General features: G+C 49.6%; 1 protein-coding gene across 2 annotated transcripts in view; it reads right to left on the reverse strand.

Annotated features, from left to right (window-relative positions):
- Positions 1-27,357, reverse strand: part of LOC147097733 (ras GTPase-activating protein nGAP-like) — a 108,913-nt gene that overhangs the window by 17,539 nt on the left and 64,017 nt on the right. For both annotated transcript variants that reach the window (XM_085971775.1, XM_085971777.1), the window contains 8 exons: positions 19,597-19,685; positions 16,638-16,717; positions 13,235-13,388; positions 11,333-11,431; positions 8,504-9,052; positions 6,359-6,503; positions 1,909-2,053; positions 369-605 (listed from right to left, as the gene is read on the reverse strand). In XM_085971775.1, the coding sequence (XP_085827901.1) occupies positions 369-605; positions 1,909-2,053; positions 6,359-6,503; positions 8,504-9,052; positions 11,333-11,431; positions 13,235-13,388; positions 16,638-16,717; positions 19,597-19,685 (1,498 nt within the window). The remainder of the gene's footprint in view (positions 1-368; positions 606-1,908; positions 2,054-6,358; positions 6,504-8,503; positions 9,053-11,332; positions 11,432-13,234; positions 13,389-16,637; positions 16,718-19,596; positions 19,686-27,357) is intronic.

Consider the following 27,357-nt stretch of genomic DNA (forward strand, 5'->3'; position numbering starts at 1 on the left):
GCTCACCACCACCTTCTCCAGGGGCAACTAGGGATGGGCAATAAATGCCGGCCTTGCCAGCGACGCCCAGATCCCGTGAATGAATATATTTTTAAAAAATCACTCAACCAGCATCGCTAAAACAGATTATCCGGTCATCATCACATTGCTGTTTGTGGGAGCTTGCTGTGCGCAAATTGGCTGCCGCATTTCCTACATTACAACAGTGACTACACTTCAAAAAAAGTACTTCATTGGCTGTAAAATGCTTTGGGACGTCCTGAGGTTGTGAGAGGTGCTGTAGAAATGCCAGTTTTCCCTTTTCCTTCGATCTTGCACGGTTTCAGATGTTGGTACTAAACACGCGCCAGGTAAAGTGATGTACGTACGTGGTAAAGTTGGCCAAGTTCTGAATGACTTTGGCGATAAGCGTGAGGGTCCGTGCCGCGCTGTCGTTGGGGTATTCCTGGGTCAGGTTGAAGAGGCTGGGCGACATTATGGCCGGGCAGAGAAACCGCAGAAACAGCGAGGCACAGATCATCCGCTCCCCGATCTCCGCCTTCCCCCGATTGAAGCATTGCTGCTGCCAGGCTGCGAATATCTCCCTCAGCTCGCCCGGGAACACACTATATAAAAAAAAACAGAGCAGGAAGGTTTGAAAAGCTTCAGGTGACGAGACCTGGGACCCGCACTGGTCTGTACAAACTGTTGATGCTGATGTCGTGAAATGTTGGTGTTCAGAGGGACCTGGGTGTCCTTGTACACAGAAAGTTAGCATGCCGGTACGGCAAGCAATTAGGAAAGCAAATGGTATCTTTGTCTTCATTACAAACGGATTGAAGTATAAGACTAGGGAATAACAGAAAATGCTGGAAACACTCAGCAGGCCAGGCATCATCAGTGGAGAGAGAAACAGAGTTAACGTTTCAGGTCTGGGACCCTTCGTCAGAACTGGAAAAAGTTAGAGATGTAACAGGGTTTAAGCAGGTGCGGGGGCAGGGAAAGGGGGAGGGGAGGAAGGAACAAAAGGGACGGTCTGTGCTTGGGTGGAAGGCAGGAGTGTTTAAATGTTGTAAATGGGAATGGCAGAATCATCAACAGCTGCAGCCTGAAAAAATAGGGGCCGAGGTTATAGTCTGAAATTGTTGAACTCGATCTTGAGTCCAGAAGGCTGTAAAGTGCCTAATCGAAAGATGAGGTGTTGTTCCTCGAGCTTACGTTGAGCTTCATTGGAACAGTGTAAGAGGACAGAGAGGTCAGAGTGGGAGTGGAGCGGAGAATTAAAGTAACGGGCGACCGGAAGCTACTGTATAAGATGAGGGAAAACTTACTACAGTTGTTTAGGGCCCTGGTGAGTCCACACCTGGAGTATTGCGTACAGTTTTGGTCTCCTTCCCTAAGGAGGGATATACTTGCCATAGAGGGAGTGCAACGAAGGTTCACCAGACTGATTCCTGGGATGGGGGGATTGTCCTATGAGGAGAGATTGAGTAGACTAGGCCTATATTCTCTAGAGTTTAGAAGAATGAGAGGTGATCTCATTGAAACATATAAAATTCTTACAGGGCTTGACAGGGTAGATGCTGGGAGGATGTTCCCCCTGGCTGGGGAGTCTAGAACCAGGGGTCACAGTCTGAGGATAAGGGGTCGGCCATTTAGGACTGAGATGAGGAGGAATTTCTTCACTCAGAGGGTGGTGAATCTTTGGAATTCTCTACCCCAGAGGGCTGTGGAGGCTCAGTCGTTGAGTATATTCAAGACAGAGATCAATAGATTTTTGAATATTAAGGGAATCGAGGAATATGGGGATAGTTCAGGAAGGTGGAGTTGAGGTAGAAGATCAGCCATGATCTCAATGAATGGCGGAGCAGGCTCGAGGGGCCGAATGGCCGACTCCTGCTCCTATTTCTTATGTTCCTACTTACTCACCAATGGGACTCTGTGATCTGCCTAAATGCCTCTTCGCAGCTTGCCCTCATATTGTCTTGATTCTGCGACACATCATTGGCCGAACACTTGTTGGGGTCAACTTCGTAATTTTCTTCAGGATTGTAGAGTTTTGTCACAAAGTCTCCTGTAAATGACATTGGGGGAGGTTAAGCATCGGCAGCAGTTCAGCGCCTGCTGTCGACCACCCGCATTGACGTTCTCGCATCGAGGTGGGAAATGTCAGGGAAATATATCATTTTCAAATGTCTTTCTTCCCTATTTTCAAAATCCCCCCACTCCATGTTCTGACCCCCCAGTGAGAACATCGGCAGCAGGCCATCGAAGCCAAGCCAGTGTCATTCTGTAACTGCCCACTAGATGGTGCAGGTGAGAATTACACCGGATATAGGGCCCAGAAACAGGCCATTCGGCCCAACCAGCCCATGCTGGCGTTTATGCTCCACTCGAGCCTCCTCCCGTCTTTCCTCATCTAACTCTATCAGCGTAACCCTCTATTCCCTTCTCCCTCAGATGCTTGTCTACTCTCCCCTTAAATGCATCTATACTATTCACTTCAACCACTCCCTGTGGTAGCGAGTTCCACATTCTCACCACTCTCTGGGTAAAGAAGTTTCTTCTGAATTCCCTATTGGATTTCTTGGTGACTATCTTATATTGATGGCCTCTAGTTTTGCTCTTCCCCACAAGTGGAAACATTCTCTCTGTATCCACTCTATCAAAACCTTTCATAACTTTAAAGACCTCTATGAGGTCACCCCTCAGCCTTTTTTCAAGAGAAAAGAGACCCAGCCTGTTCACCCTTTCCTGATATGTATACCCTCGCATTTCTGGTATCATCCTTGTAAATCTTCTCTGCACCCTCTCCAGTGCCTCTATATCCTTTTTATAATATGGTGACCAGAACTGTACGCAGTGCTCTAAGTGTGGTCTAACCAAGGTTCGATACAGGTTTAGCATAACTTCCCACACATAAAAGAAAGACTTGCATTTCTATAGCGCCTTTCACAATGTCCCAAAGCACTTTACAGCCAATGAAGTACTTTTTGAAGTGTGGTCACTGTTGTAATGTAGGAAACACAGCAGCCAATTTGCGCACAGCAAGCTCCCACAAACAGCAATGTGATAATGACCAGATCATGTTTTAGTGATAAATATTGGCCCAGGACACTGGGGAGAACTCTCCTGCTCTTCTTCGAAATAGTGGCCATGGGATCTTTCACGTCCATCTGAGCGGAGCAGATGGGGCCTCGGTTTAACGTCTCATCTGAAAGACGGCACCTCCGACAGTGCAGCATTCTCTCAGTACTGCCCCTCCGACAGTGCGGCGCTCCCTCAGTACTGCCCCTCTGACAGTGCGGCACTCCCTCAGTACTGCCCCTCCGACAGTGCAGCACTCCCTCAGTACTGCCCCTCTGACAGTGCAGCACTCCCTCAGTACTGCCCCTCCGACAGTGCGGCACTCCCTCAGTACTGCCCCTCCGACAGTGCGGCACTCCCTCAGTACTGCCCCTCCGACAGTGCGGCACTCCCTCAGTACTGCCCCTCCGACAGTGCGGCACTCCCTCAGTACTGCCCCACTGACAGTGCAGCACTCCCTCAGTACTGCCCCTCCGACAGTGCGGCACTCCCTCAGTACTGCCCCTCCGACAGTGCAGCACTCCCTCAGTACTGCCCCTCTGACAGTGCAGCACTCCCTCAGTACTGCCCCTCCGACAGTGCGGTGCTCCCTCAGTACTGCCCCTCTGACAGTGCGGCGTTCCCTCAGTACTGCCCCTCCGACAGTGCAGCACTCCCTCAGTACTGCCCCTCTGAAAGTGCAGCACTCCCTCAGTACTGCCCCTCCGACAGTGCAGCACTCCCTCAGTACTGCCCCTCTGACGGTGCGGCGCTCCCTCAGTACTGCCCCTCCGACAGTGCAGCGCTCCCTCAGCACTGCCCCTCCGACAGAGCGGCGCTCCCTCAGTACTGCCCCTCCGACAGTGCGGCGCTCCCTCAGTACTGCCCCTCCGACAGTGTGGCACTCCCTCAGTACTGCCCCTCCAACAGTGCGGCGCTCCCTCAGTACTGCCCCTCCGACAGTGTGGCACTCCCTCAGTACTGCCCCTCCGACAGTGCGGCACTCCCTCAGTACTGCCCCTCCGACAGTGCGGCACTCCCTCAGTACTGCCCCTCCGACAGTGCAGCACTCCCTCAGTACTGCCCCTCTGACGGTGCGGCGCTCCCTCAGTACTGCCCCTCCGACAGTGCAGCGCTCCCTCAGCACTGCCCCTCCGACAGTGCGGCGCTCCCTCAGTACTGCCCCTCCGACAGTGTGGCACTCCCTCAGTACTGCCCCTCCGACAGTGCGGCGCTCCCTCAGTACTGCCCCTCCGACAGTGTGGCACTCCCTCAGTACTGCCCCTCCGACAGTGCGGCACTCCCTCAGTACTGCCCCTCCGACAGTGCGGCACTCCCTCAGTACTGCCCCTCCGACAGTGCGGCGCTCCCTCAGCACTGCACTGGGAGTGCCAGCCTAGCTTTATGTGCTCAAGTCTTTGGAGTGGGCCTTGAACCCACAACCTTCTGACTCACAGGAGAGAGTACGACCCACTGAGCCACAGCTGACAGCTGATTTTTCCTGCCTCTCTGTCCAGTCTTTACTCATCTTAAAATTCGAGCCAGGCCATTTAGGAGTGAAACCAGGAAGCATTTCTTCACACAAAGGGCAGTGGACACCAACAACCCTCTCCCCCAAAAGGCTAAGAATGCTGGGGATCAATTGAAATTCTCAAGACTGAGGGCGATAGACTTTTGTTGGGTAAGGGTATCAACAGAAGTGGAGCTATGGGCGGTTGATGGAATTAAGAGACAGATCAGCCATGATCTAATTGAATGGTGGAATAGGCTCGAGGGGCTGAATGGCCTCCTCCTGTTCCTAAATTCTTTCTTCCTTCTAAAGTCAATGGGAGCTTTGTCAGAACAGGAGCCTCTGTGCCTGCTGGCCCATTGAATGCCACAAGGCCTGTGGACTCCCAGATGGAGGGTGGGAAAGTGGCTGTGGGATTTGTGGGTCGCGCTCTGGAAGTGGGGCTCTCCCAGCTAGGGGGGGTCGCCACCCCTCCAGGATTGTCCTGGAGTCTCCAGGAATTGAAGATTAATCTCCGGGACACTGCGGCGAGTAAAATCCCCGGGGCATTAAAAAAATGGTGATTTTTCTTTGAACATTTTAGTTTATTCATTATAAAAATGTTGGCAACTGGGGGGTGGGTGGGGGAGGCTGTTTGACCGACAGTCAAGAGTAATCCAGTATGATTTGGACAGGTTGGGTGTGTGATGGCTAATAAAACCCAGACATCGACCATTATGGGTTACTGCACGGTACAGGGTGATTGGGCAGAAGCATGGCAGATGCAATATAACGTGGATAAATGCGAGGTTATCCACTTTGGTGGCAAAAACAGGAAGGCAGATTATTATCTGAACGGCAATAGATTGGGAGAAGGGGGAAGTGCAACAAGACCTGGGTGTCCTTGTGCACCAGTCGCTGAAGGTAAGCATGCAGGTGCAGCAGGCGGTTAAGAAGGCAAATGGTATGTTGGCCTTCGTAGCGAGAGGGTTCGAGTACAGGAACAAGGATGTCTTGCTGCAGTTGTACAGGACCTTGGTGAGACCACACCTTGAGTATTGTGTGCAGTTTTGGTCGCCTTATCTGAGGAAGGATGTTCTTGCCATGGAGAGAGTGCAGCGAAGATTCATCAGGCTGATACCTGGGATGGCAGGAATGACGTATGAGGAGAGATTGGGTCGATTGGGCTTGTACTCGCTGGAGTTTAGAAGAATGAGAGGGGATCTCATCGAAACTTATAAAATTCTAACAGGACTAGACAGACTAGATGCTGGAAGGATGTTCCCGATGGCGGGGGAGTCCAGAACCAGGGGTCACAGTCTAAGGATAAGGGGTAGGCCATTTAGGACAGAGATGAGGAGGAATTTCTTCATCCAGAGAGTGGTGAACCTGTGGAATTCTCTACCACAGAAGGCAGTTGAGGCCAATTCATTAAATATATTCAAGAAGGAGTTAGATATATTTCTTAAGGCTAAAGGGATCAAGGGATATGGGGAGAAGGCAGGGACAGGGTACTGAATTTGGATGATCAGCCATGATCTCATTGAATGGCGGAGCAGGCTCAAGGGGCCGAATGGCCTACTCCTGCTCCTATCTTCTATGTTTCTATGTTTCTATCCGATTGGGTGACAAAGAGTCTGTTCCCTTTCCGATTGGCCGTGGGAAGGCCGTGCTCTCGGAGGATGGACCAATGGTGGAACGGTGGGGGGGCGGGGCGGTTTGTGGCAGCAGGTCATGTGATGGAAGCTCCAGGAATATTGTCCAGCCAGAGTTGGCAGCCCTGGTCCCAAATGAGGTGACGGTCGCGCCCTCCATTGTTCTTACCAAGAGTCTCTACCAGGTACTGCTGTCCGACCAGCTTCATGAATTCATCAATCGCCTTGGTGGTCAAGGTGTTTTCTCTGAAGAGCACCGAGTGTTTCTCCTCACAGCGATCGACCTCCGCGATCCCCAAGTCAATCAGGCAGTCCTACAGTTCATGGGAAGGACAGAAGAGAAGAGCTTTATCCACGGAAGCATTTGAGAAAGAACTCCAAATAGATTCAATGCAGCTACTCTAGCCTACGTTAAGGTGCTAGGTTCCTAGGATGACTAGGCGGCTATGGCAGCATCGAGCGTGACACTAAGAAAAAAGAATGACTCGCGCCTTTCACGACCACCAGACGTTCCAAAGCGCTTTACGGCCAATGAAGTACTTTGGAAGTGTAGTAAAGTGGGAAAAGCCTACAGACCAGGTCCCAGTTCAATCCCCATCCTCTGCTGAGATACCTGCTCCAGTTGGGACACCTCTGTTGGCTTCAGGGAGGAAAGAAACTCCACAGTTCCTTCTCCCGGGCACCATCCAGTCATGTGCTCTGGCTATCCAGTGAGGGCTCAGCTTTGAAGCCCGTCCCTCACTGTCCAATAGCCTGCTTACCCTCCCAATCTCAGCTCACATGTCTGCAATGACCGCTTGGACCCGCGCCAGTGCACTGCGGAGCTGTACCCCCCAGCGGAGTCGCCATGTTGGGCAGAGGAACAAAAGGAGAAACAACGAGAGCAACTTGCATTTATATAGCGCCTTTAATGTAGGAAATGCTTCAATGTGAAGGCTTTCAAAATCTAAGCTTTGTGACTCCTAGCCACTTACTTTTTGACTTCTTTTCCACCTTGGTGGAACCCTCAACTACGGACCATCGTCTGGGGTTCCGGGTGAAACCTTTGTCCAGCTGTTCCTCCCAAGGAATACCTAGTTTCCAACTAACCCTAGAATAAGATCAATGGGAGTGAGGAACCTGGCGACACGGCAAGTCAGCGAGCTGTCACCTCACCTCTCGGCCTTGGGTTCAAGTCCGGTTCTGACTGTTTCTGAGAGGGCGATACATGAAATGAGTTTGGCCAAAATCCCCTCTAAACCTCCTGCCCCTTACCTTGAATCTATGCCCCCTTGTTATTGACCCCTCTACTAAGGGGTAAAGTTCCTTTCTATCTACCCTATCTATGCCCCTCATAATTTTGTACACCTCAATCAGGTCCCCCCCTCAGCCTTCTCTGCTCTAAGGAAAACAACCCCAGCCTGTCCAATCTCTCTTCATAGCTGAAGCGCTCCAGCCCAGGTAACATCCTGGTGAATCTCCTCTGCACCCTCTCCAATGCAATCACATCCTTCCTATAGTGTGGTGACCAGAACTGCACACAGTATTCCAGCTGTGGCCTAACCAGGCTCTCCAATTAGTCCCATTCCCCCTGCTCTTTCCCCGTAGCCCTGCAAATTTTTCCCCATCAAGTATTTATCCAATTCTCCTTTTGAAAGTTACTATTGAATCTGCTTCCACTGCCCTTTCAGGCAGTGCATTCCAGATCACAACAACTCGCTGCGTAAAAGAAGATTTCTCCTCATCTCCCCCCTGGTTCTTAAGCCAGAGATATACGCCCATGTATTAAAATGGGGTCTTCCGAGGGTGCACTTAACTTAACATTGTGGAGAGAGCTTTAACCGGTCATCTGGCCCATCCTACCTGGCCAGCATAGGGCAAAAAAAAATCCCAATACGGGTTAGAGGCAGCTGAGGACCGCACACATGAGGCAAGTACAGGAAACTGTTTTTTATCCGGCACCGACGGGACCGGCGTGGTGCCGGTTGATCAAAACGTCCGGATTACAGAGAGGTATACTTACCAAGGTATGAGAGCCCCGTACACGGCCACAGATCTAGGAGTCCCTGTTGCATGGCAACAGGTGCAGGAACCCCGGTTACACAGCCACAGATCCAGGAACGGCCACTAATATGAAGTAAAACTTACCTGAACCTACTCCTGAATTTTGCCGGTTAAGAGAGATTTCCGGTTATTTAGGTGCCGGTAAAAAGAGAGTTTCCTGTAGATCCAATTTACATGGTGCAGTTACACCAAGATACCCCAACTAGCCGCCCGTCTGGTCTGCCCAAAGCGCGACAGGGCCTAAGGAGAGTTACAGCGCGACCTGCTCTACCTTGGCTTTCCCGACACACTGCAGCACATGGACCAACGCACAGGCCACCTCCTCCTTATCCTTCACTTTCAGGGCTGGCTCCAGCACGGTGCACAGGGTCGTGTAGTTGCAGATGAGGTACTCTGCAAACTCCTTGTAGTGTATCATCGGCAAGACCTTGACGTTCTGGTAACGCAGGTTGACCCGTATCGCTGGCATCGCCACTTTGCCCTTTGTTAGGGGATGGGTGTTGATGGTGTGCCACTTCTCCACATATTGACGTCCCGTGGCCTCGGCGAGAGGGATGGTGACGGAGCCAAGGGCACTCATCTCTTTCCTCTTCTTATCTTCATCCCTGAAGAGATGTAAAGTGACCTCTTTGGTGGGGGGCAGGTTGTTGAACTCGAAGTGCTCGCCCCAGAAGAGCTCCTCGGTGTTGACCTTGCTGGTTGTGCGAGCGTAGACGTAGCCGTCAAGGTGCAGCTCGCAGAAGTACTTCTTCCTGGGGGTCAGGTCCTTGACTTCATTCACCCAAAGGCTCAGCATGTTCTCCACCCTCTCACAGTTATCCTGCAAAGCAAAGGAACGGAGATACATGAAAGAAAGAAGGACAAACTTGCATTTCTATAGCGCCTTTCAGCACCTCAGGACGTCCCAAAGTGCTTTCCAGCCAATGAAGTACTTTTTGAAGTGTAGTCACTGTTGTAATGTAGCAGCCAAATTGCGCACAGCAAGCTCCCATAAACAGCAATGTGATAATGACCAGATCATCTGTTTTAGTGATGTTGGTTGAGGGATAAATATTGGCCCCAGGACACCAGGGAGAACTCCCCTGCTCTTCTTCGAAATAGTGCCCCTAGGATCTTTTACGTCCACCTGAGAGAGAGCAGACGGGGCCTCGGTTTAACATCTCATCCAACGAAGAATGTCATAGAATAAACAGGCCATTCGGCCCAACTGGTCTGTGCCGGTATTTGTGCTCCACTCGAGCCTCCTCCCTCCCCTCTTCATCTAATCCCATCAACATAACCTTCTATTCCTTTCGCCCTCATGTACTTAATGTACTTTGCCCTGTACTCTATGTCTGGAGATTAGGCCTTCCTGGGTCATGGGTCAGAACTGAGCTCTGCTGAATGTTTCCCACCCAAAAGTCCTTGCCCTTGTTCTCTTCAGAACCTAGCAGACACGCTCTGTATTTCCTGCGTCTTTTGTTTTTTGGGTAAATAACAGAATTACAGGGAACTTTCGATTTACCGGCACCTAAATAACCGGAAATCTCGGTTAACCGGCAAAATTCAGGAGTAGGTTCAGGTAACTTTTATTACTTGCCTTCCTCCATTTGTTGCTGTGCACGGGTGTGGCTGCAGCTGTTGCTAAGCTACAGAGACGCTTGCAACTTGTGGCCATTGTTCTGAACCTGTTGCTAAGCAACAGGGTTTGTTGCTTTATACGGAGCTCTCAGCTCCGTATCTTTTACTATAGCGTTCGGTTATCCGGAATTTTTGATGAACCGGCACCACGTCGGTCCCGTCCGTGCCAGATGAAAAAAAGTTTCCTGTACAGAGAATTTTACAGCACAGAAACAGGCCATTCAATCCGACTGGTCCGTGCCGGTGTTTCTGCTCCACACGAGCCTCCTCCCAACACTCTTCATCTCACCCCATCACCATGTCTTTCTATTCCTTTCTCCCTCATCTATGCATCTACTCCTCCTCAACCACTCCCTGTGGTAGCGAGTTCCACATTCTCACCACTCTCTGGGTAAAGAAGTTTCTCCTGAATTCCCTATTGGATTTATTAGTGACTATCTTATATTGATGGCCCCTAGTTTTGGACTCCCCCACAAGCGGAAACGTCTTCTCACCAATGAAAAAGGCAAACAGTAGCATCTCATTACAGCAGCACACAAAATGAATTGCTATAGGTCTTTAGAATTTGGTTCGTCCATTTTACATTGTGGAGTGCCAAGTACATAAGGGATAATAGACGACTCAGAGATATGGGAAAGCAATTAAACGAAGCAGTTCTGCCGGCGTCGTCCGAGTCTAAACGATTAGTGGCAGTCAAATCTCAAAAATTACGAACATAAATCAAGGAGCAAGAGGCCATTCAGCCCATCGAACCCATTCCTTCCTCAAAGCGCCTAAATACACTGTGCTACACCCAACGTTCCCGCTAAGGTGCGCGAGCGCGCGGCCGCGCAGTGATCTGAACGTCCCGCGCGGGCCACTCACCGGCTTTTGCACCGTAAACACCGCGCAGGCACAGAAATTTAAAGGGACTGCACATTAAAAGGAACAGGCCGTGCAGAAACAAAGTGCAGCTCACGGGGAACACTGCCTACGCCCTTTCCCTGCTAGTCTAAAGCAGGCTGAAACCCGATTATTTTGAGCTAGCACACAGAGAGAAATTTGGTACAAGTGTGTTTTTTTTTAATTTGTTCCTGGGATGTGGGCGTCGCTGGCGAGGCCCAGCATTTATTGCCCATCCTTAATTGCCCTTGAGAAGGTGGTGGTGAGCCGCCTTCTTGAACCGCTGCAGTCCGTGTGGTGAAGGTGCTCCCACAGTGCTGTTAGGGAGGGAGTTCCAGGATTTTGACCCAGCGACGATGAAGGAACGGCCGATATATTTCCAAGTCAGGATGGTGTGTGACTGGGAGGGGAACTTGGAGGTGGTGGTCTTCCCATGCGCCTGCTGCCCTTGTCCTTCTAGGTGGTAGAGGTCGCGGGTTTGGGAGGGGCTGCCGAAGTGGCCTTGGCTATATATAATAAGCACTCGTGTGGCAATAGTGGAGGTTGTACCTTCACCCTTACGTCCAGAAAGCTTAGCTCTGTCCTTTGCTTCTCCTACCTTGTTGGGCTGGACTGTTCGAAGAAGATTCTCGATCCATTTGTCTCTCTCTGCAGTGGACGTGCAGCCGAAGCAGCGACTTCCTCGAGAGTTAATAACCTGAAATACAAGGAGGAAGTGCATCTGAGCGAGTGCAGAACGTGAGGCGATAATCAGGCCCCGGTTTCAACTCCAGGTGGATTCCCCGCTCAGGCCCGAGTTAAAATTACACATCTCATTGAAACTTATAAAATTCTAACAGGACTAGACAGACTAGATGCAGGAAGGATGTTCCCGATGGCGGGGGAGTCCAGAACCAGGGGTCACAGTCTAAGGATAAGGGGTAAGCCATTTAGGACTGAGATGAGGAGGAATTTCTTCACCCAGAGAGTGGTGAACCTGTGGAATTCTCTACCACACAAGGCAGTTGAGGCCAATTCATTAAATATATTCAAGAAGGAGTTAGATATATTTCTTAATGCTAAAGGGAACAAGGGGTATGGGGAGAAAGCAGGGACAGGGTACTGAATTTGGATGATCAGCCATGATCGCATTGAATGGCGGAGCAGGCTCGAGGGGCCGAATGGCCTACTCCTGCTCCTATCTTCTATGTATCTATGTTTCTATGTCTCAGTGATGTCACCGGGCCACGACGTGTGGGTGTAAAGAAGGACCCCCGTTGGCTCCGGGCAGGTGTCTTTGCTGCCTGCTCAGGAGAGCAGGTTCAAATCGCAGATGTTGCGATCATGGTGGCTTTCGGACGGGCAAGAGCCAGGGGCGATTTTAACTGCCCACCCGCCAGGTTTCTGCCGAGCGAGCAGGGTTAAAATCGACCCCCGATGAGTCTGTCTGAGAGTCCAGCTGTGCGGTGGCGGGGGGATAGGGCTCCATGTGAAATAGACTTCATTCACAATAACAAATAATCAGCTCAACTTCAAACTGCACCGGGAGAAAACCCCTCAGGCGGGTCCTTCCAGACCACTCTCCCTGCCCGTTTCTTCAGACTAGCTCATGGAATGATGGTGAGATCGGTGCTGCTGTCGAGGTTCCTGCGCCTTCGAAATGGAACTGAACTTCTATTTGACAACATTCCCTTTTAGACATAGTTTGGGCTTCATTTGTACGGCGGCAAGATGCACATTTTTACTGGTTTGTTTGTGTATAAATGTTTGTGTATTTGTGTAGGTATTATGTGTTGGGCAATGCATGCTTTTGTGTGTGTTCATGTGTAATGTATGCAGTGTGTGAGTTTGTGCATTTACACTATCCACCATCAAACGCTGCACCGCCCCTTTAAGGTGCTGCAGGCCTTACCAGATTTCACATCCTCCCAAACGGCGAGCTTCCTGCAGATAGCACGGAATTGCATTTATATTAGGACCTGCCATGGAAATGGCCCAATGCCCACCCACCCCCTCCCGCCCCTTCCCGCCCCCTCCCACCCACTGCCCACCCACCCACTGCCCACCCACTGCCCGCCCACTGCCTGCCCACTGCCCACCCACTGGCCACCCACTGCCCACCCACCCACTGCCCACCCACTGCCCACCCACTGCCCACCTCCTCCCTCCCCTTCCCGCCCCCTCCCGCCAATTGCCCACCAACTGCCCACCCGCTCTCACCCACTGCCCACCCACTGCCCGCCCACTGCCCGCCCACCCACTGCTCACCCACTGCCCGCCCACCCACTGCTCGCCCATTGCCCACCCACCCACTGCCCGCCCACTGCCCACCCACCCACTGCCCACCCTCCCCCTCCCACCCGCTGCCCGCCCACTGCCCGCCCACCCACTGCCCGCCCACTGCCCACCCACTGCCCACCCACTGCCCACCCACTGCCCATCCACTGCCCGCCCACTGCCCGCCCACTGCCCACCCACTGCCCGCCCGATCTACGCCACACACGAATATCCGTCCCATTACCTCGAAGCAGTATCGCTCTCCCAGAATGCTGCTGTGCAGTGGCCTGACGATGACATTGGTCTCATTCGCCAAGTCAAGTATTTCTATTGGGTTCAAAGACGGTGTCAAGGACTCGTAGGAGACAGCGTCACTTAACTTCTGAATACTGACGCACCTAGGTCACAACAGAGAGAAGCGAGTTAGAATCGGAAAGAATCTGAGAGTAGACGATTCATTGACCTTCCATCAATTTAATGATCATTTTGCAAACGTGTTGGGAAGCAAAGACCATGGGCCAGAATTTGTGCTGGAGTGGGATATTGCACGACGTGCCCTGTTAGTTTAGACTATTTCCTGCACCCTTCAGCTCAAAATGTTTCTTTTGCCCTGTCTCTTGCCGGGAGCGCGAGCTGATAACGGCGCGCTGAGGGCACCGGGGCATCTGGGACCTCGGTGAACGGCAGGACCAACAGTCTATCTCCCTAACCAATGAGATTGAAGGATTGAGAAATAAACAGAGGAACGACAGAGAGGAAATCGGGTGAATTAGAGTCAAACCAGGTACAGAAAGAGAAATAGAGGGAGGGAAAGAAAGATTGGATTAAGAGAGAGAGAGAGAAAAGAGACAGAGAGAAAAAGTAAGAAAAAAAATTAAATTTAAAGTTTTAAAAATCTCTAATTACAATTTACTACCTGTTGGAATGAGACTCCACAGTTTAAATTGTTCCCTTTCTGGGCAGGAGCGTTTGAGTGGCATTGCAGGAACATAAATCTCCTCATTACAAAGGTACTTAGGCTGTTAGGTTCCAGCCCTAACTTTCTGCGGCGAGTTTAATGCGCGACGGCAGCAACTTCCTGAAACTCGCGGGGAGGTTGAGGGCGAGCTGCCGTTTCCGCGAGGCTGATGACGGAGCGGCGCAAATCGTCCAGCGACTCGTGGCGATTCGCCACTCACCGGGGTGACTCTCCCTCGCCACAAGTTGCGGGACGGTTCGCTCATTGATAACGGCGAGCGCCGTTAAACCCGCCACGATTTTGCCAGCAAAGTCATCGCTGTAGTCATAGAATTATACAGCACAGAAAGAGTCCCTTCGGCCCATCGTGTCCGCGCCGGCCATCAAGCCCTGTCTATTCTAATCCCATTTTCCAGCACTTGGTCCGTAGCCTTGTATGCTATGGCGTTTCAAGTGCTCATCTAAATGCTTCTTGAATGTTGTGAGGGTTCCTGCCTCTACCACCCTTTCAGGCGGCGAGTTCCAGATTCCAACCACCCTCTGGGTGAAAAAGGTTTTCCTCAAATCCCCTCTAAACCTGGTTATTGACCCCTCTACTAAGGGGAAAAGTTCCTTTCTATCTACCCTATCTATGCCCCTCATAATTTTATACACCTCAATCAGGTCCCCCCTCAGCCTTCTCTGCTTTAAGGAAAACAACCCCAGCCTGTCCAGTCTCTCTTCATAGCTGAAGCGTTCCAGCCCAGGTAACATCCTGGTGAATCTCCTCTGCACCCTCTCCAATGCAATCACATCCTTCCTATAGTGTGGCGACCAGAACTGCACACAGTATTCCAGCTGTGGCCTAACCAGCGTTTTGTACAGCTCCATCATAACCTCCCTGCTCTTATATTCTATGCCTCGGCTAATAAAGGCAAGTATTCCATATGCCTTTTTAACCACCTTATCTAACTGTCCTGCTGCCTTCAGGGATCTATGTACATGCACACCAAGGTCCCTCTGATCCTCTGTCCTTCCTACGGTCCTACCATTCATTGTCTATTCCCTCGCCTTGTTAGTCCTCCCAAATTGCATCACCTCACACTTTTCAGGGTTAAATTGAAATACTTTATGAATGAGGTGTAAATTTCTGACTGTGCGCCCGACAGTGTTTTCACTGAAGTGGAATGAATTTCTGAGGTTCGAAGGCTGTCGGACACCGCCGTGGTCCCGACCAGATACTATACCAATCAGCGGTGCCGCGACGCCCATGACCTGCCCATACCGCTGCTCAGTAAAATCAGGGGGTCACACTCCCGAATTTCCGATGCATGCTGCCTTCACCTGGTCAGGATAGTGAAGTTGGAAAATTACATCTTATCGAGTTTGTGCTTAAAACTGTCTCCATTACACTAGTGGCTAAATCAACAATAGCCGTAATGTTAGGGAACAATGCAGTGAGGGTTGACGAAAGGTTTTGATGCACAATGCCTCTAGTTACAGCTGTATGTGCTATGATGATGCCAATATGACAATGAGGGGCACGGAATGTCGGAGGGTGTTACAGGGTCGAAGCTGACATGATTTTGCCAGTTCCTGGTGAGTTTCAGCCGTGGCTCAGTGGGTAGCGCACTCATCTCTGAGTCAGAAGGTTGTGGGTTCAAGTCCCACTCCAGAGACTTGAGCACAGAAATCTAGGCTGACACTCCCAGCGCAGTACTGAGGGAGTGCTGCACTGTCGGAGGTGCCTTCTTTCGGATGAGATGTTAAACCGTGGTCCCATAGAGTCATAATGACACAGAAGGAGGCCATTCGGCCCATCGAGTCGGTGCCGGCTCTCTGTGTGGAGCAATCCAGTCAGTCCCATTCCCCCGCTGTAGCCCTGTAAGTTTATTTCCCTCAAATGCCTATCCAGTCTCCCCTTGAAAACATTGACTTCCGCCGGCAGCGAGTTCCAGGTCCTCGCCGCTCGCTGCATAAAAAAGTTTTCCCTCACATCCCCCCTGTAGCTTTTGCCCAAAACCTTAAATCTGTGTCCCCTAGTCCTTGTACCATCAACTAGTGGGAACAGTCTTTCCCCGTCTAGCCTATCCAAACCCGTCACAATCTTGTACACCTCTATCAAATCAGCTCTCTGGTGGACGTAAAAGATCCCACGGCACCATTTTGAAGAAGAGCAGGGGAGTTCTCCCCGGTGTCCTGGGCCAATATTTATCCCTCAATCAACATCACTAAAACAGATGATCTGGTCACTATAAGAACATAAGAATTAGGAGCAGGAGTAGACCATTCGGCCCCTCGAGCCTGCTCCGCCATTCAATAAGATCATGGCTGATCTTCGACCTCAACTCCACTTTCCCACCCGATCCCCAAATCCCTTGATTCCCCTAGAGTTCAAAAATCTATCGATCTCATTGCTGTTTGTGGGAGCTTGCTGTGCGCAAATTGGCTGCAACAGTGACGGTACTTCATTGGCTGTAAAGCGCTTTGGGACGTCCTGTGGATATTTTCTTTAATGCCAATAGTTTTGTCCCATTTATTCCTGTAGAATAAGCTCTTCAGAACTTGGCGTTGAAGTCCCTGGTTAATGTAGTGGAAAGGGAAGTGTCTCGGCCTCGAGCCCATGCTACACCTGACATGGGAGTGTTTGCTGGTGATGCTAGCCACACAATACCTCATTGTTCAGGACCCCTCGAGAAATACTGGGCTACCTGGAGCTTTTTTCGTTTGGAGACTGCGCTGTTTCTGGTTGGCTCCGTCTCTTCCACTTCAATCTTTTGATGATCAGGCTCTAGAAGAGGAGTGAGAGAATTAATATTGTGGAGCAGGACCGTGCCCCACTATCAGAGGCAGTGACGCTTTCGCAGCTCTTCAAACCTCACAATTGGAGGCGAAGTGGTGAATATTTTGCAGCCTACTGATAGAGTGTAGGCTCAAACTTGGAACCCTTGGAGAGAGAGGGAAAGAGAAAAAGAGAGGGCGAGAGAGAGAGGGAGGGAAGGAGGGAGAGAGAAAGAGAGGGAGAAAGAGAGAAAGAGAGAGAGGGAGAAAGGGAGAGAGGGAGAGAGAAAGGGAGAGGGGGAGAGGAAGGGAGGGAGAAAGAGAGAAAGAGAGGGCGAGAGATGGAGAAGGATGGTGAAAGAAAGAAAGAAAGAAAGGGGGAGAAAGAGAATGGGAGTGAGAAGGAGAAAATAAGAGCAGGAGAAAGAGGGAGAAAGATAGATAGAGAGAGCGAGAGAAAGAAAGAAAGAGAGAGAGAAAGAAAGCGATATTTGCCGGGGGTCCCGGGGATTGTGTCGATATTTACAGGTCTCTCCCTCACAAACATAGAAACATAGAAACATAGAAGATAGGAGCAGGAATAGGCCATTCGGCCCCTCGAGCCTGCTCCGCCATTCAATGAGATCATGGCTGATCATCCAAATTCAGTACCCTGTCCCTGCCTTCTCCCCATATCCCTTGATCCCTTTAGCCTTAAGAAATATATCCAACTCCTTCTTGAATATATTTAATGAATTGGCCTCCACTGCCTTCTGTGGTAGAGAATTCCATAGGTTCACCACTCTCTGGGTGAAGAAATTCCTCCTCATCTCAGTCCTAAATGGCTTACCCCTTATCCTTAGACTGTGACCCCTGGTTCTGGACTCCCCGACCATCGGGAACATCCTTCCTGCATCTAGTCTGTCTAGTCCTGTTAGAATTTTATAAGTTTCAATGAGATCCCCTCTCATTCTTCTAAACTCCAGTGAGTACAAGCCCAATCGACCCAATCTCTCCTCATACGTCATTCCTGCCATCCCAGGTATCAGTCTGGTGAATCTTCGCTGCACTCCTTCCATGGCAAGAACATCCTTCCTCAGATAAGGCAACCAAAACTGCACACAATACTCAAGGTGTGGTCTCACCAAGGCCCTGTGCAGCGGCAGCAAGACATTCTTGTTCCTGTACTCGAACCCTCTCGCTATGAAGGCCAACATACCATTTGCCTTCTTAACCACCTGCCGCACCTGCATGCTTACCTTCAGCGACTGGTGCACAAGGACACCCAGGTCTCCCAAAGGAGTTTTTGGTCTTGCGAGGGGAGTTCAAGATTCCTTCGAACAGTGGTAAACACTCACCCTGGATTAGTCCGAGGTATTTATTTTCTTCTTTGGCTCGATTATATTTTTAACTGGTCCCATTTGTAGAAACACTCTGCACATACCCGCATTCACCAAGTTGGGCTGGTAATAGTGAAGGAGGCGCAGTGGGTTATGGGGTCCCCTTGTAACACACTTCACATTGGTGTGTGTCCATTCTTGCTGTCTGCCGATTGGCTGCTGCTGATGTATTGTACTTTCCACTGAAGTCCATTACTCAAACAACCAATCAAACAGGAAGTGTAGCAATGGCTTCCTGAACAGGCAGTAGGTCTTGGCCTAACAACAACACTTGGTAACCCACAAAAAAACTTCTCATTGTGTCAGATCCGTTTTACAGTAATGGCTACATCATTTTTTAAAATTCAATCATGGGATGTGGACGTCGCTGGCAAGGCCAGCATTTATTGCCCGTCCCTAATTGCCCTCGAGAAGGTGGTGGTGAGCTGCCTTCTTGAACCGTTGCAGTCCGTGTGATGAAGGTGCTCACACAGTGCTGTTAGGGAGGGAGTTCCAGGATTTTGACCCAGTGACGATGAAGGATCGGCCGATATATTTCCAAGTCAGGATGGTGTGTGACTTGGAGGGGAACTTGGAGGTGGTGGTGTTCCCATGCGCCGCTGCCCCTTGTCCTTCTAGGTGGAAGAGGTCACGGGTTTGGGAGGTGCTGCCGAAGAAGCCTTGGCGAGTTGCTGCAGTGCATCATAGGGTATGTCTCTCCGGGTGTGTTAGGGTGTCTCTCAGGGTGTGTTAGGGTGTCTCTCAGAGTGTGTTAGGGTGTCTCCCAGGATGTGTTAGGATATATCTCCCAGGCCAAGCAGAAAAGCTAAGCCTGTGTTGCGGAGATTTCAGCCACACTAGTAGAAGAGATGGTGGCTGCTTTGGTGAACTTCAAACATTTGGTCTGATTTTACATTTTTTTTAACGGAAAGCATTGGGGAAAAAATGGCACACCAACGATGTGGGACTTCAGTCATGTGGTGAGACTGGAGAAGTTGGGATTGTTCTCCATAGAGTAGATACGGTTAAGGGATGATTTAATAGAAGTGTTCAAAATTATAAGGGGTTTTGATAGAATAAATAGGGAGAAACTGTTTCCAGTGGCAGGAGGGTCGGTAACCAGAGGACACAGATTTAAGATAATTGATAAAAGAACCAGAGGAGGAGATGAGGAGAATTTGTTTTACGCAGTGAGTTGTTGTGATCTGGAACGCGCTGCCTGAAAGGGCGGTGGAAACAGATTCAATAGTAACTTTCAAAAGGGAATTGGATAAATACTTGAAAAGGAAAAATTTATAGGGCTATGGGGAAAGAGCAGGGGGAGTGGGACTAATTGGAGAGCTCGTTCAAAGAGCCGGCACAGGCACGATGGGCCGAATGGCCTCCTTCTGTGCTGTATTATTCTATGGTGAGGGTAAACAGCCAAAATAGGCACCAAAAATCAACACAAAGCAAACTTAGAACAGGGAAAACTTCCATTGTACGGATAGCGCCATGTGTGGAATGGCTAACAACCACGGTGATTATTTACCTTCACGTTGTTCACTGGGCCCTCGCTGGTGCCTCCGCTCCACTCCATTTTTCTCACGGTAGAGGGGCTCTGTTTACCAGGTGCTGGCTCTGAGGAAACAGAAAGGTTCAGTGAAGACCTGCTGTAATCACCTTGCCTAGTCTTATCTGCTATTGTGCTCCATGTAGCATGATGCTCCCCAGAGACCCTAAACCACAAACCAAGTCCCGTTCACCCCACCCCCACCCCTGTGCTCGCTGACCTACATTGGCTCCCGGTCTTGCAACACCTCGATTATTAAAGATTTCTCATCCTTGTTTTCAAATCCCCTCCATGGTCTCTGTTGAGTCTGTGTGTCCCAGTTATGCTTAGGATCAATCACTGGACACAGACAACAAGAATAACTTTTAACAGGTCTTTACTATTCGGAGGTCAGGGCTGAACTGCCCAGCAGATCCCTACACAACACTTATATACCGGTGTGGTCACCACCGGTATTACAGTATACAGCAGCCAAGAGAAAGTAGTACATCTCTTAAGGTAGTTCTCTTAAGGTGGAACAGGTTACATACACCACAGTCTCCTCTTCTCCCTCTCTCTGTAACCTCCTCCAGCCCTACCACCCTCCCTCTCTCTGTAACCTCCTCCAGCCCCACAACCCTCCCTCTCTCTGTAACCTCCTCCAGCCCTACAACCCTCCCTATCTCTGTAACCACCTCCAACCCCTACAACCCTCCCTCTCTCTGTAACCTCCTTCAGCCCCTACAACCCTCCCTCTCTCTGTAACCTCCTCCAGCCCCTACCACCCTCCCTCTCTCTGTAACCTCCTCCAGCCCCTACCACCCTCCCTCTCTCTGTAACCTCCTCCAGCCCTACCACCCTCCCTATCTCTGTAACCTCCTCCAGCCCCTACAACCCTCCCTCTCTCTGTAACCTCCTCCAGCCTCTACAACCCTCCCTCTCTCTGTAACCTCCTCCAGCCCCTACCACCCTCCCTCTCTCTGTAACCTCCTCCAGCCCCTACCACCCTCCCTCTCTCTGTAACCTCCTCCAGCCCCACAACCTTCCCTCTCTCTGTAACCTCCTCCAGCCCTACAACCCTCCCTATCTCTGTAACCACCTCCAACCCCTACAACCCTCCCTCTCTCTGTAACCTCCTCCAGCCCCTACAACCCTCCCTCTCTCTGTAACCTCCTCCAGCCCCTACCACCCTCCCTCTCTCTGTAACCTCCTCCAGCCCCTACCACCCTCCCTCTCTCTGTAACCTCCTCCAGCCCTACCACCCTCCCTCTCTCTGTAACCTCCTCCAGCCCCACAACCCTCCCTCTCTCTGTAACCTCCTCCAGCCCTACAACCCTCCCTATCTCTGTAACCACCTCCAACCCCTACAACCCTCCCTCTCTCTGTAACCTCCTTCAGCCCCTACAACCCTCCCTCTCTCTGTAACCTCCTCCAGCCGCTACCACCCTCCCTCTCTCTGTAACCTCCTCCAGCCCCTACCACCCTCCCTCTCTCTGTAACCTCCTCCAGCCCTACCACCCTCCCTATCTCTGTAACCTCCTCCAGCCCCTACAACCCTCCCTCTCTCTGTAACCTCCTCCAGCCTCTACAACCCTCCCTCTCTCTGTAACCTCCTCCAGCCCCTACCACCCTCCCTCTCTCTGTAACCTCCTCCAGCCCCTACCACCCTCCCTCTCTCTGTAACCTCCTCCAGCCCCACAACCTTCCCTCTCTCTGTAACCTCCTCCAGCCCTACAACCCTCCCTATCTCTGTAACCACCTCCAACCCCTACAACCCTCCCTCTCTCTGTAACCTCCTCCAGCCCCTACAACCCTCCCTCTCTCTGTAACCTCCTCCAGCCCCTACCACCCTCCCTCTCTCTGTAACCTCCTCCAGCCCCTACCACCCTCCCTCTCTCTGTAACCTCCTCCAGCCCTACCACCCTCCCTCTCTCTGTAACCTCCTCCAGCCCCACAACCCTCCCTCTCTCTGTAACCTCCTCCAGCCCTACAACCCTCCCTATCTCTGTAACCACCTCCAACCCCTACCACCCTTCCTCTCTCTGTAACCTCCTCCAGCCCCACAAGCCTCCCTCTCTCTGTAACCTCCTCCAGCCCTACCACCCTCCCTATCTCTGTAACCTCCTCCAGCCCCACAACCCTCCCTCTCTCTGTAACCTCCTCCAGCCCCTACCACCCTCCCTCTCTCTGTAACCTCCTCCAGCCCCTACAACCCTCCCTCTCTCTGTAACCTCCTCCAGCCCCTACCACCCTCCCTCTCTCTGTAACCTCCTCCAGCCCCACCACCCTCCGGGATCTCTGCGCTGCTCCAATTCTGACCTCTTGCGCATCCTGGATTTTCCTTGCTCCACCACTGGTGACCGTGCCTTCAGCTGTGACAGAGGGGCCCCTCCCCGAAGCATTCCCCTGCCTTTTCTCTATTTCAGATGCTGACGGACCTGCATTGTTTTCATTTCAGGCGTTCCGACATTTGCACTCGTTTCCCCCTGTCGCTGGTTTACTTCTCAATACTTTAATCGTCTTGCAAGTAACCCTCGGCACCATTCTCACTTCACACTTCAACAACCTGTATTTATACAGCGCCGTTAATGTAGTAAAACGTCCCAAGGTGCTTCACAGGAGCGATTATCAAACAAAATTTGACACCGAGCCACATAAGGAGATATTAGAACAGATGACCAGGGAATTCCAGTGCTTCGGGCCAGCTGAAGACACAGCCGCCAATGGTAAAACGATTAAAATTAGGGATGTGCAAGAGGTCAGAATTGGAGGAGCGCAGAGATCTCGGGTGATTGTAGGGCTGGAGGAGGATCCAGGAATGAGAGACTTGAAAAACTAGAGCTGGATTCTGGAGCAGGAAAGTTAAAGGGAGATCTAACAAAGGTATTCAAAATTTCTGAGAGGGTTAGATAGGGTGAAAGATTGTGTTCTCTGGTCTCTGCATCAATAACAATGGCGAATAAATGTTTTACAGAAAGGGTTAATAGTGTAAGGAATCTATCACCACTTGGGACTATTGAAGCCGCAGGAGTGAATTAGATAAACACTTGAAGAAAAATATATATTTTTATTCATTCTCAAGATCTGGGTGTCGCTGGTAAGGCCGGCATTTATTGCCCATCCCTTGAGAAGGTGGTGGTTGTATTGATTTCTTTGTGGGTTCAATGATGAGACATTTATGAAAGAGAATGAGTTTTAATCTAAAGTCTGTTCAACTCTTTATACAGCATTCAGGAGACACCATTATGCTAGTGATGCATCTAGAACGAAACTGAAACTAAACTAACTGCCTTGCTTCTCTCGGTCACATGCCCTCTGCTGGTCAGGCACAAGCAATCAATACATACAAACATGCTATTAAGGCATCATAATCGAACAGGCAAATACCATCTCTATTTGCTGATATCATTACATCTCCTTTTCTTAAAACAAAAGTATTTTACTTTTAACTAACAACATGTTTTCTTTGTATTAATCTGCATTTTAACTGTAACACTTAATGAACTTACATTATCATTATCATGATCAAGGTTTTTTAACCTTGCTTTGTGTGTTCACATGAAATACGTCAATACACTAGAACTTGAAGAAAGAATAAGATAACATTACTTCCTTCTATAACAATAGTCCTTAAATTTGCTCAATGAGTCTCTCAGGAGGCTTCACGTGTCTTGAGGATTTTCTGATTGATTGTCCTTGAATCTGATTTGTTGCCTCAGATGATTGTTTCTCAGCTGTGTGATCAGGTTGTTCAACAGTATCAGTCTCTTGACCTGCTGTGGCTGGTCCCATGAGAAGATCTCGACGATTTCTTCTCAGAACAGCACCCTCATCTGTCTGAATGGTGTATGATCTTGGTTGAACTTCACTCAGGACAGTTCCCTTCTGAGTCCATGTGTTTATTTTGCCTTTCAACCTGACTTGGTCACCAGTGTGGAGTTCAGGTAGGTTTTGTGTTCCTCTGTCAACGTAATACTTTTGCTTTTCTTTCTGTTGCTCTTTGAACTTCCTCACTTTCTCCCCCTCTTTTGTTTTCAGGAGGTTCTCTGGGATGGGTAGGTTTGACCTTAGCCGACGTCCCATCAGGAGTTGGGCTGGTGACATACCACACTCGAGCGGCGTTGTGCGGTATACAAGCATGCTCTGGTAGAAGTCAGTTCCACTGTCTTTTGCCTTGTACATCAGTCTTTTCACTGTCTGGACCGATTTTTCCACTAGACCATTGGACTGTGGAAAGTGAGGACCTGACGCTGTGTGGACAAAGTCCCACTCTTTGGCAAAGTGTCGGAAACTTGCATTGTAAAACTGGGGTCCGTTGTCTGTGAAGACCTCGCTTGCCACGCCATGTCTGGAGAATATGGCTTTCATACATGTTATCACAGCATCTGCAGTGGTGGTGTACAGTCTACAAACCTCTGGATACAGGGAGTAATAGTCTGTGACTACAAGATAGTCCTTCCCTTGACATACGAATAGGTCAGCGCCTACCTTCTGGTAAGGTCTGTCTGGCGCTGGGTGTGGCTTTAGTGGTTCTACCGGATTGCTTGCTCGATATTTCAGGCATATTGTGCAGTTTGACACCTCATTTGTCACATCTTGGTTGATTCGTGGCCAGTACATCACCTCTCGTGCTCTTTTCTTACACTTTTCGATTCCCAGATGTCCTCCATGGATCTTTTTTAACATCTCTTTTCTCAGACTCTTTGGGATAACTATTTTACTTCCTTTGTAGATGATGTCTTCGACCACTGATAGTTCCGCCCTGCAGTTCCAGTACTCTGCCATGTCAGGTGAGCAGTCTTGCTTCATGTTGGGCCATCCATCCAAGATGCTTTTCCTCAGTCGTCTCATTGTTTCATCTTTGTTTGTCTCAGTCTTTATGAGCTCCATTTTTGCATCTGCTATGGGCAGTGCACTTGTGATCATGTCCACGTAGGCGTTCACTTTTTCATCCATTGTGGTGTTTGCGGGCTCACTTGGGTCAACAGCTCTGGACAGCGTGTCTGCTGTATACATCAGCTTACCCGGTGTGCACGCAACATTCAGTGTATAGCGTTGCAGCCTGATCATCATTCTTTGTATTCTAAGCGGACAGCTATTTAGTGGCTTTTGGAACAATGCAATCAAGGGCTTATGGTCAGTCTCTACACTGATTGCTTGTCCTGCCGCAAACTGGTGAAATCTTTCACAGGCGTATGTGATGCTGAGCAGCTCCTTTTCTATTTGAGCATATCGCGTCTCCGCGTCTGTCATTGAGCGCGATGCATATGCAATAGGTTGCCAGTAGTCATATTTTTGCAGAAGAACGGCACCGAGCCCACTCTGTGATGCATCTGATGATATCTTGATGGGTCTCGCTGGGTCATAAAACCTCAGAACTGGTTCCTCTGTGAGCAGTTTCTTTAGATCGCTCCATGACTTCTCATGTTCATGATTCCATTCCCATTCTATGTTCTTTTCAGTTAGTCTTCTCAGTGGCGCCATCTTTTCTGAGAGGTTGGATATGAATTTACCCATGTAGTTGATCATTCCATTAAACCTCTGCACGTCCTTTTTGCATTGTGGCCTTGGCATATTCTCAATGGCGGACACCTTTCTGGGATCTGGTCTGATGCCCTCACTGCTAAGGATATCTCCCACGAATGTCAGTTCTGTCACCCCGAGCTGGCATTTCTCTCTATTCAGCTTCAGGTTTGTTTTCCTTGTTGCTTCCAGCACTTTTTTCAGTCTCTCGTCATGCTCAGTTCTCGTGGTTCCCCATACTATGATGTCATCCATTGATGTATCAACTCCCTCCAGGTGCTCATAGATCATATGGATTGTTTTGTGATACACTTCAGGAGCTGAGGCAATGCCAAATGGTAACCTTAGGAATCTGTATCTGCCAAATGGACTGTTGAACGTGCACAGTCTTGAACTTGCTTCGTCCAGCTTCATCTGCCAAAATCCTGATGATGCATCTAACTTGCTGAAATATTTTGCATTTGCAAACTGTGCCATGATTTCCTCACGTGTAGGAAGCTTGAAGTGCTCTCTCTTTATTGCTCTGTTTAGATCTCTTGGATCCAGGCAAATTCTGAGCTTTCCATTCTTTTTGTCCACTATGACGAGGGAACTCACCCACTCAGTTGGCTCATCTATCTTCTGAATCACGTTCAGGCTTTCCATCCTGTCCAACTCTGCCTTCAGTTGCTTTTGAAGAGCAAACGGAACTTTTCTGCATGGATGTATGACCGGTGTCATACTTTTATCTACTCTGATCGTGTGTTCTCCTGGAATGCAGCCGAGACCCTTAAATAGGTCTTTGTACTCTTTCATGAGTTCATCATAGACTGTCTCTCCTTTGCTTTCCACAACGAGGACTCTCTTTACCAGGTTCAGTCTCTCACAGGCTTTTAAACCTAGTATGGCTTGCACATCCTTTGGCACCACGATTAATGCTAGCATGTGCTCTCTGTCCTTGTGTGTTACTTTGACAATGCATCTTCCTTCCACTGGTATTTCAGTACCTGAGTATCCTGTCACTTTCACTTTGATTCCATGTATCTTTGGTCTGGGTCTAATTTTCTTAAAATCAGTCTCTGATATCACATTAACTTGTGCTCCAGTATCCAATTTAAATGGAATGTGTATGTCATTCACTTTTAGTGTCAACATCCAGTCTCTTTCTTTTTTGTTTTCAGACACAACATCTACATAGAACTCCTCTATCTCGCTTTCATCTACTGCATGGACCTTGCTTTGTTGCATTTGGTTATTACAGCAACGGGCATAATGGTTGTTCTTGTTGCAACTATTGCATGTTTTACCATATGCTGGACACTTTCTTGGTGGATGCTGTGTACCGCATCGACTACATGTCTTTCGATTGTCCCTTTCATTTTTGTTCGCTGGCCACGCCTCTTTTTTCACATTGGCGCTCTTTTTGTTAAACGGTTTGTGTCCGTTCATTCTCACTGCATCCACATTGCAGCTATTGTCACTGAACAGCTCCTTTGCCTGCAACTTCACAGTCTCTGTAGCCCTACACAGTGCTATGGCTTTTCCCAGGTCTAGATCTTGCTCTCTTAGCAGTCTTTCCCTTAGACCATTATTCGGAATACCACACACCAGTCTGTCTTTTATCAGCGAGTCTGTCAGTCCCCCAAATTCACACGATTTGCTTCTGTTTCTCAGTTCAGTCACATACTGATCAATAGTCTCACCCGTTTTCTGTACACATGTGAAAAATCTGTGCCTCTCAAACGTCACGTTACGTTTAGGTATGCAGTAGGCCTCAAACCGTTCCATTATTTTATCTAGTTTCATTTTGTCTCCATCAACAGCGAATGTGAAGTTATTATACACCTCCAGCGCTTCATCACCCACGACATGTAAGAACAGTGACGATTTCTTATTATCACTTTTCTCGTCAGCTCCGATTGCTGATAAATACAACCCCACACGTTGTTTGAATCTCCTCCAATTTTCAGCCACATTACCTGTCAACTGAAGCATCGCCGGTGGGTGTAAACCTTCCATTTTTCACTTCGTTAGCTATTCTCTAATGGTAAGCAACGATGTTCTCTTTTGGCTTGCTAATATGTGGAGAGCTGATTTCACTTTCGATTTTTCCTCTTCATCTCTTTCAGCCACTTCTGACACCATGTATTGATTTCTTTGTGGGTTCAATGATGAGACATTTATGAAAGAGAATGAATTTTAATCTAAAGTCTGTTCAACTCTTTATACAGCATTCAGGAGACACCATTATGCTAGTGA

This window comes from Somniosus microcephalus, chromosome 31, assembly GCF_052327205.1.
Source record: "Somniosus microcephalus isolate GS21.2 chromosome 31, FLI_Smic_1.0, whole genome shotgun sequence".
Classification (NCBI taxonomy): Eukaryota; Metazoa; Chordata; class Chondrichthyes; order Squaliformes; family Somniosidae; genus Somniosus; species Somniosus microcephalus.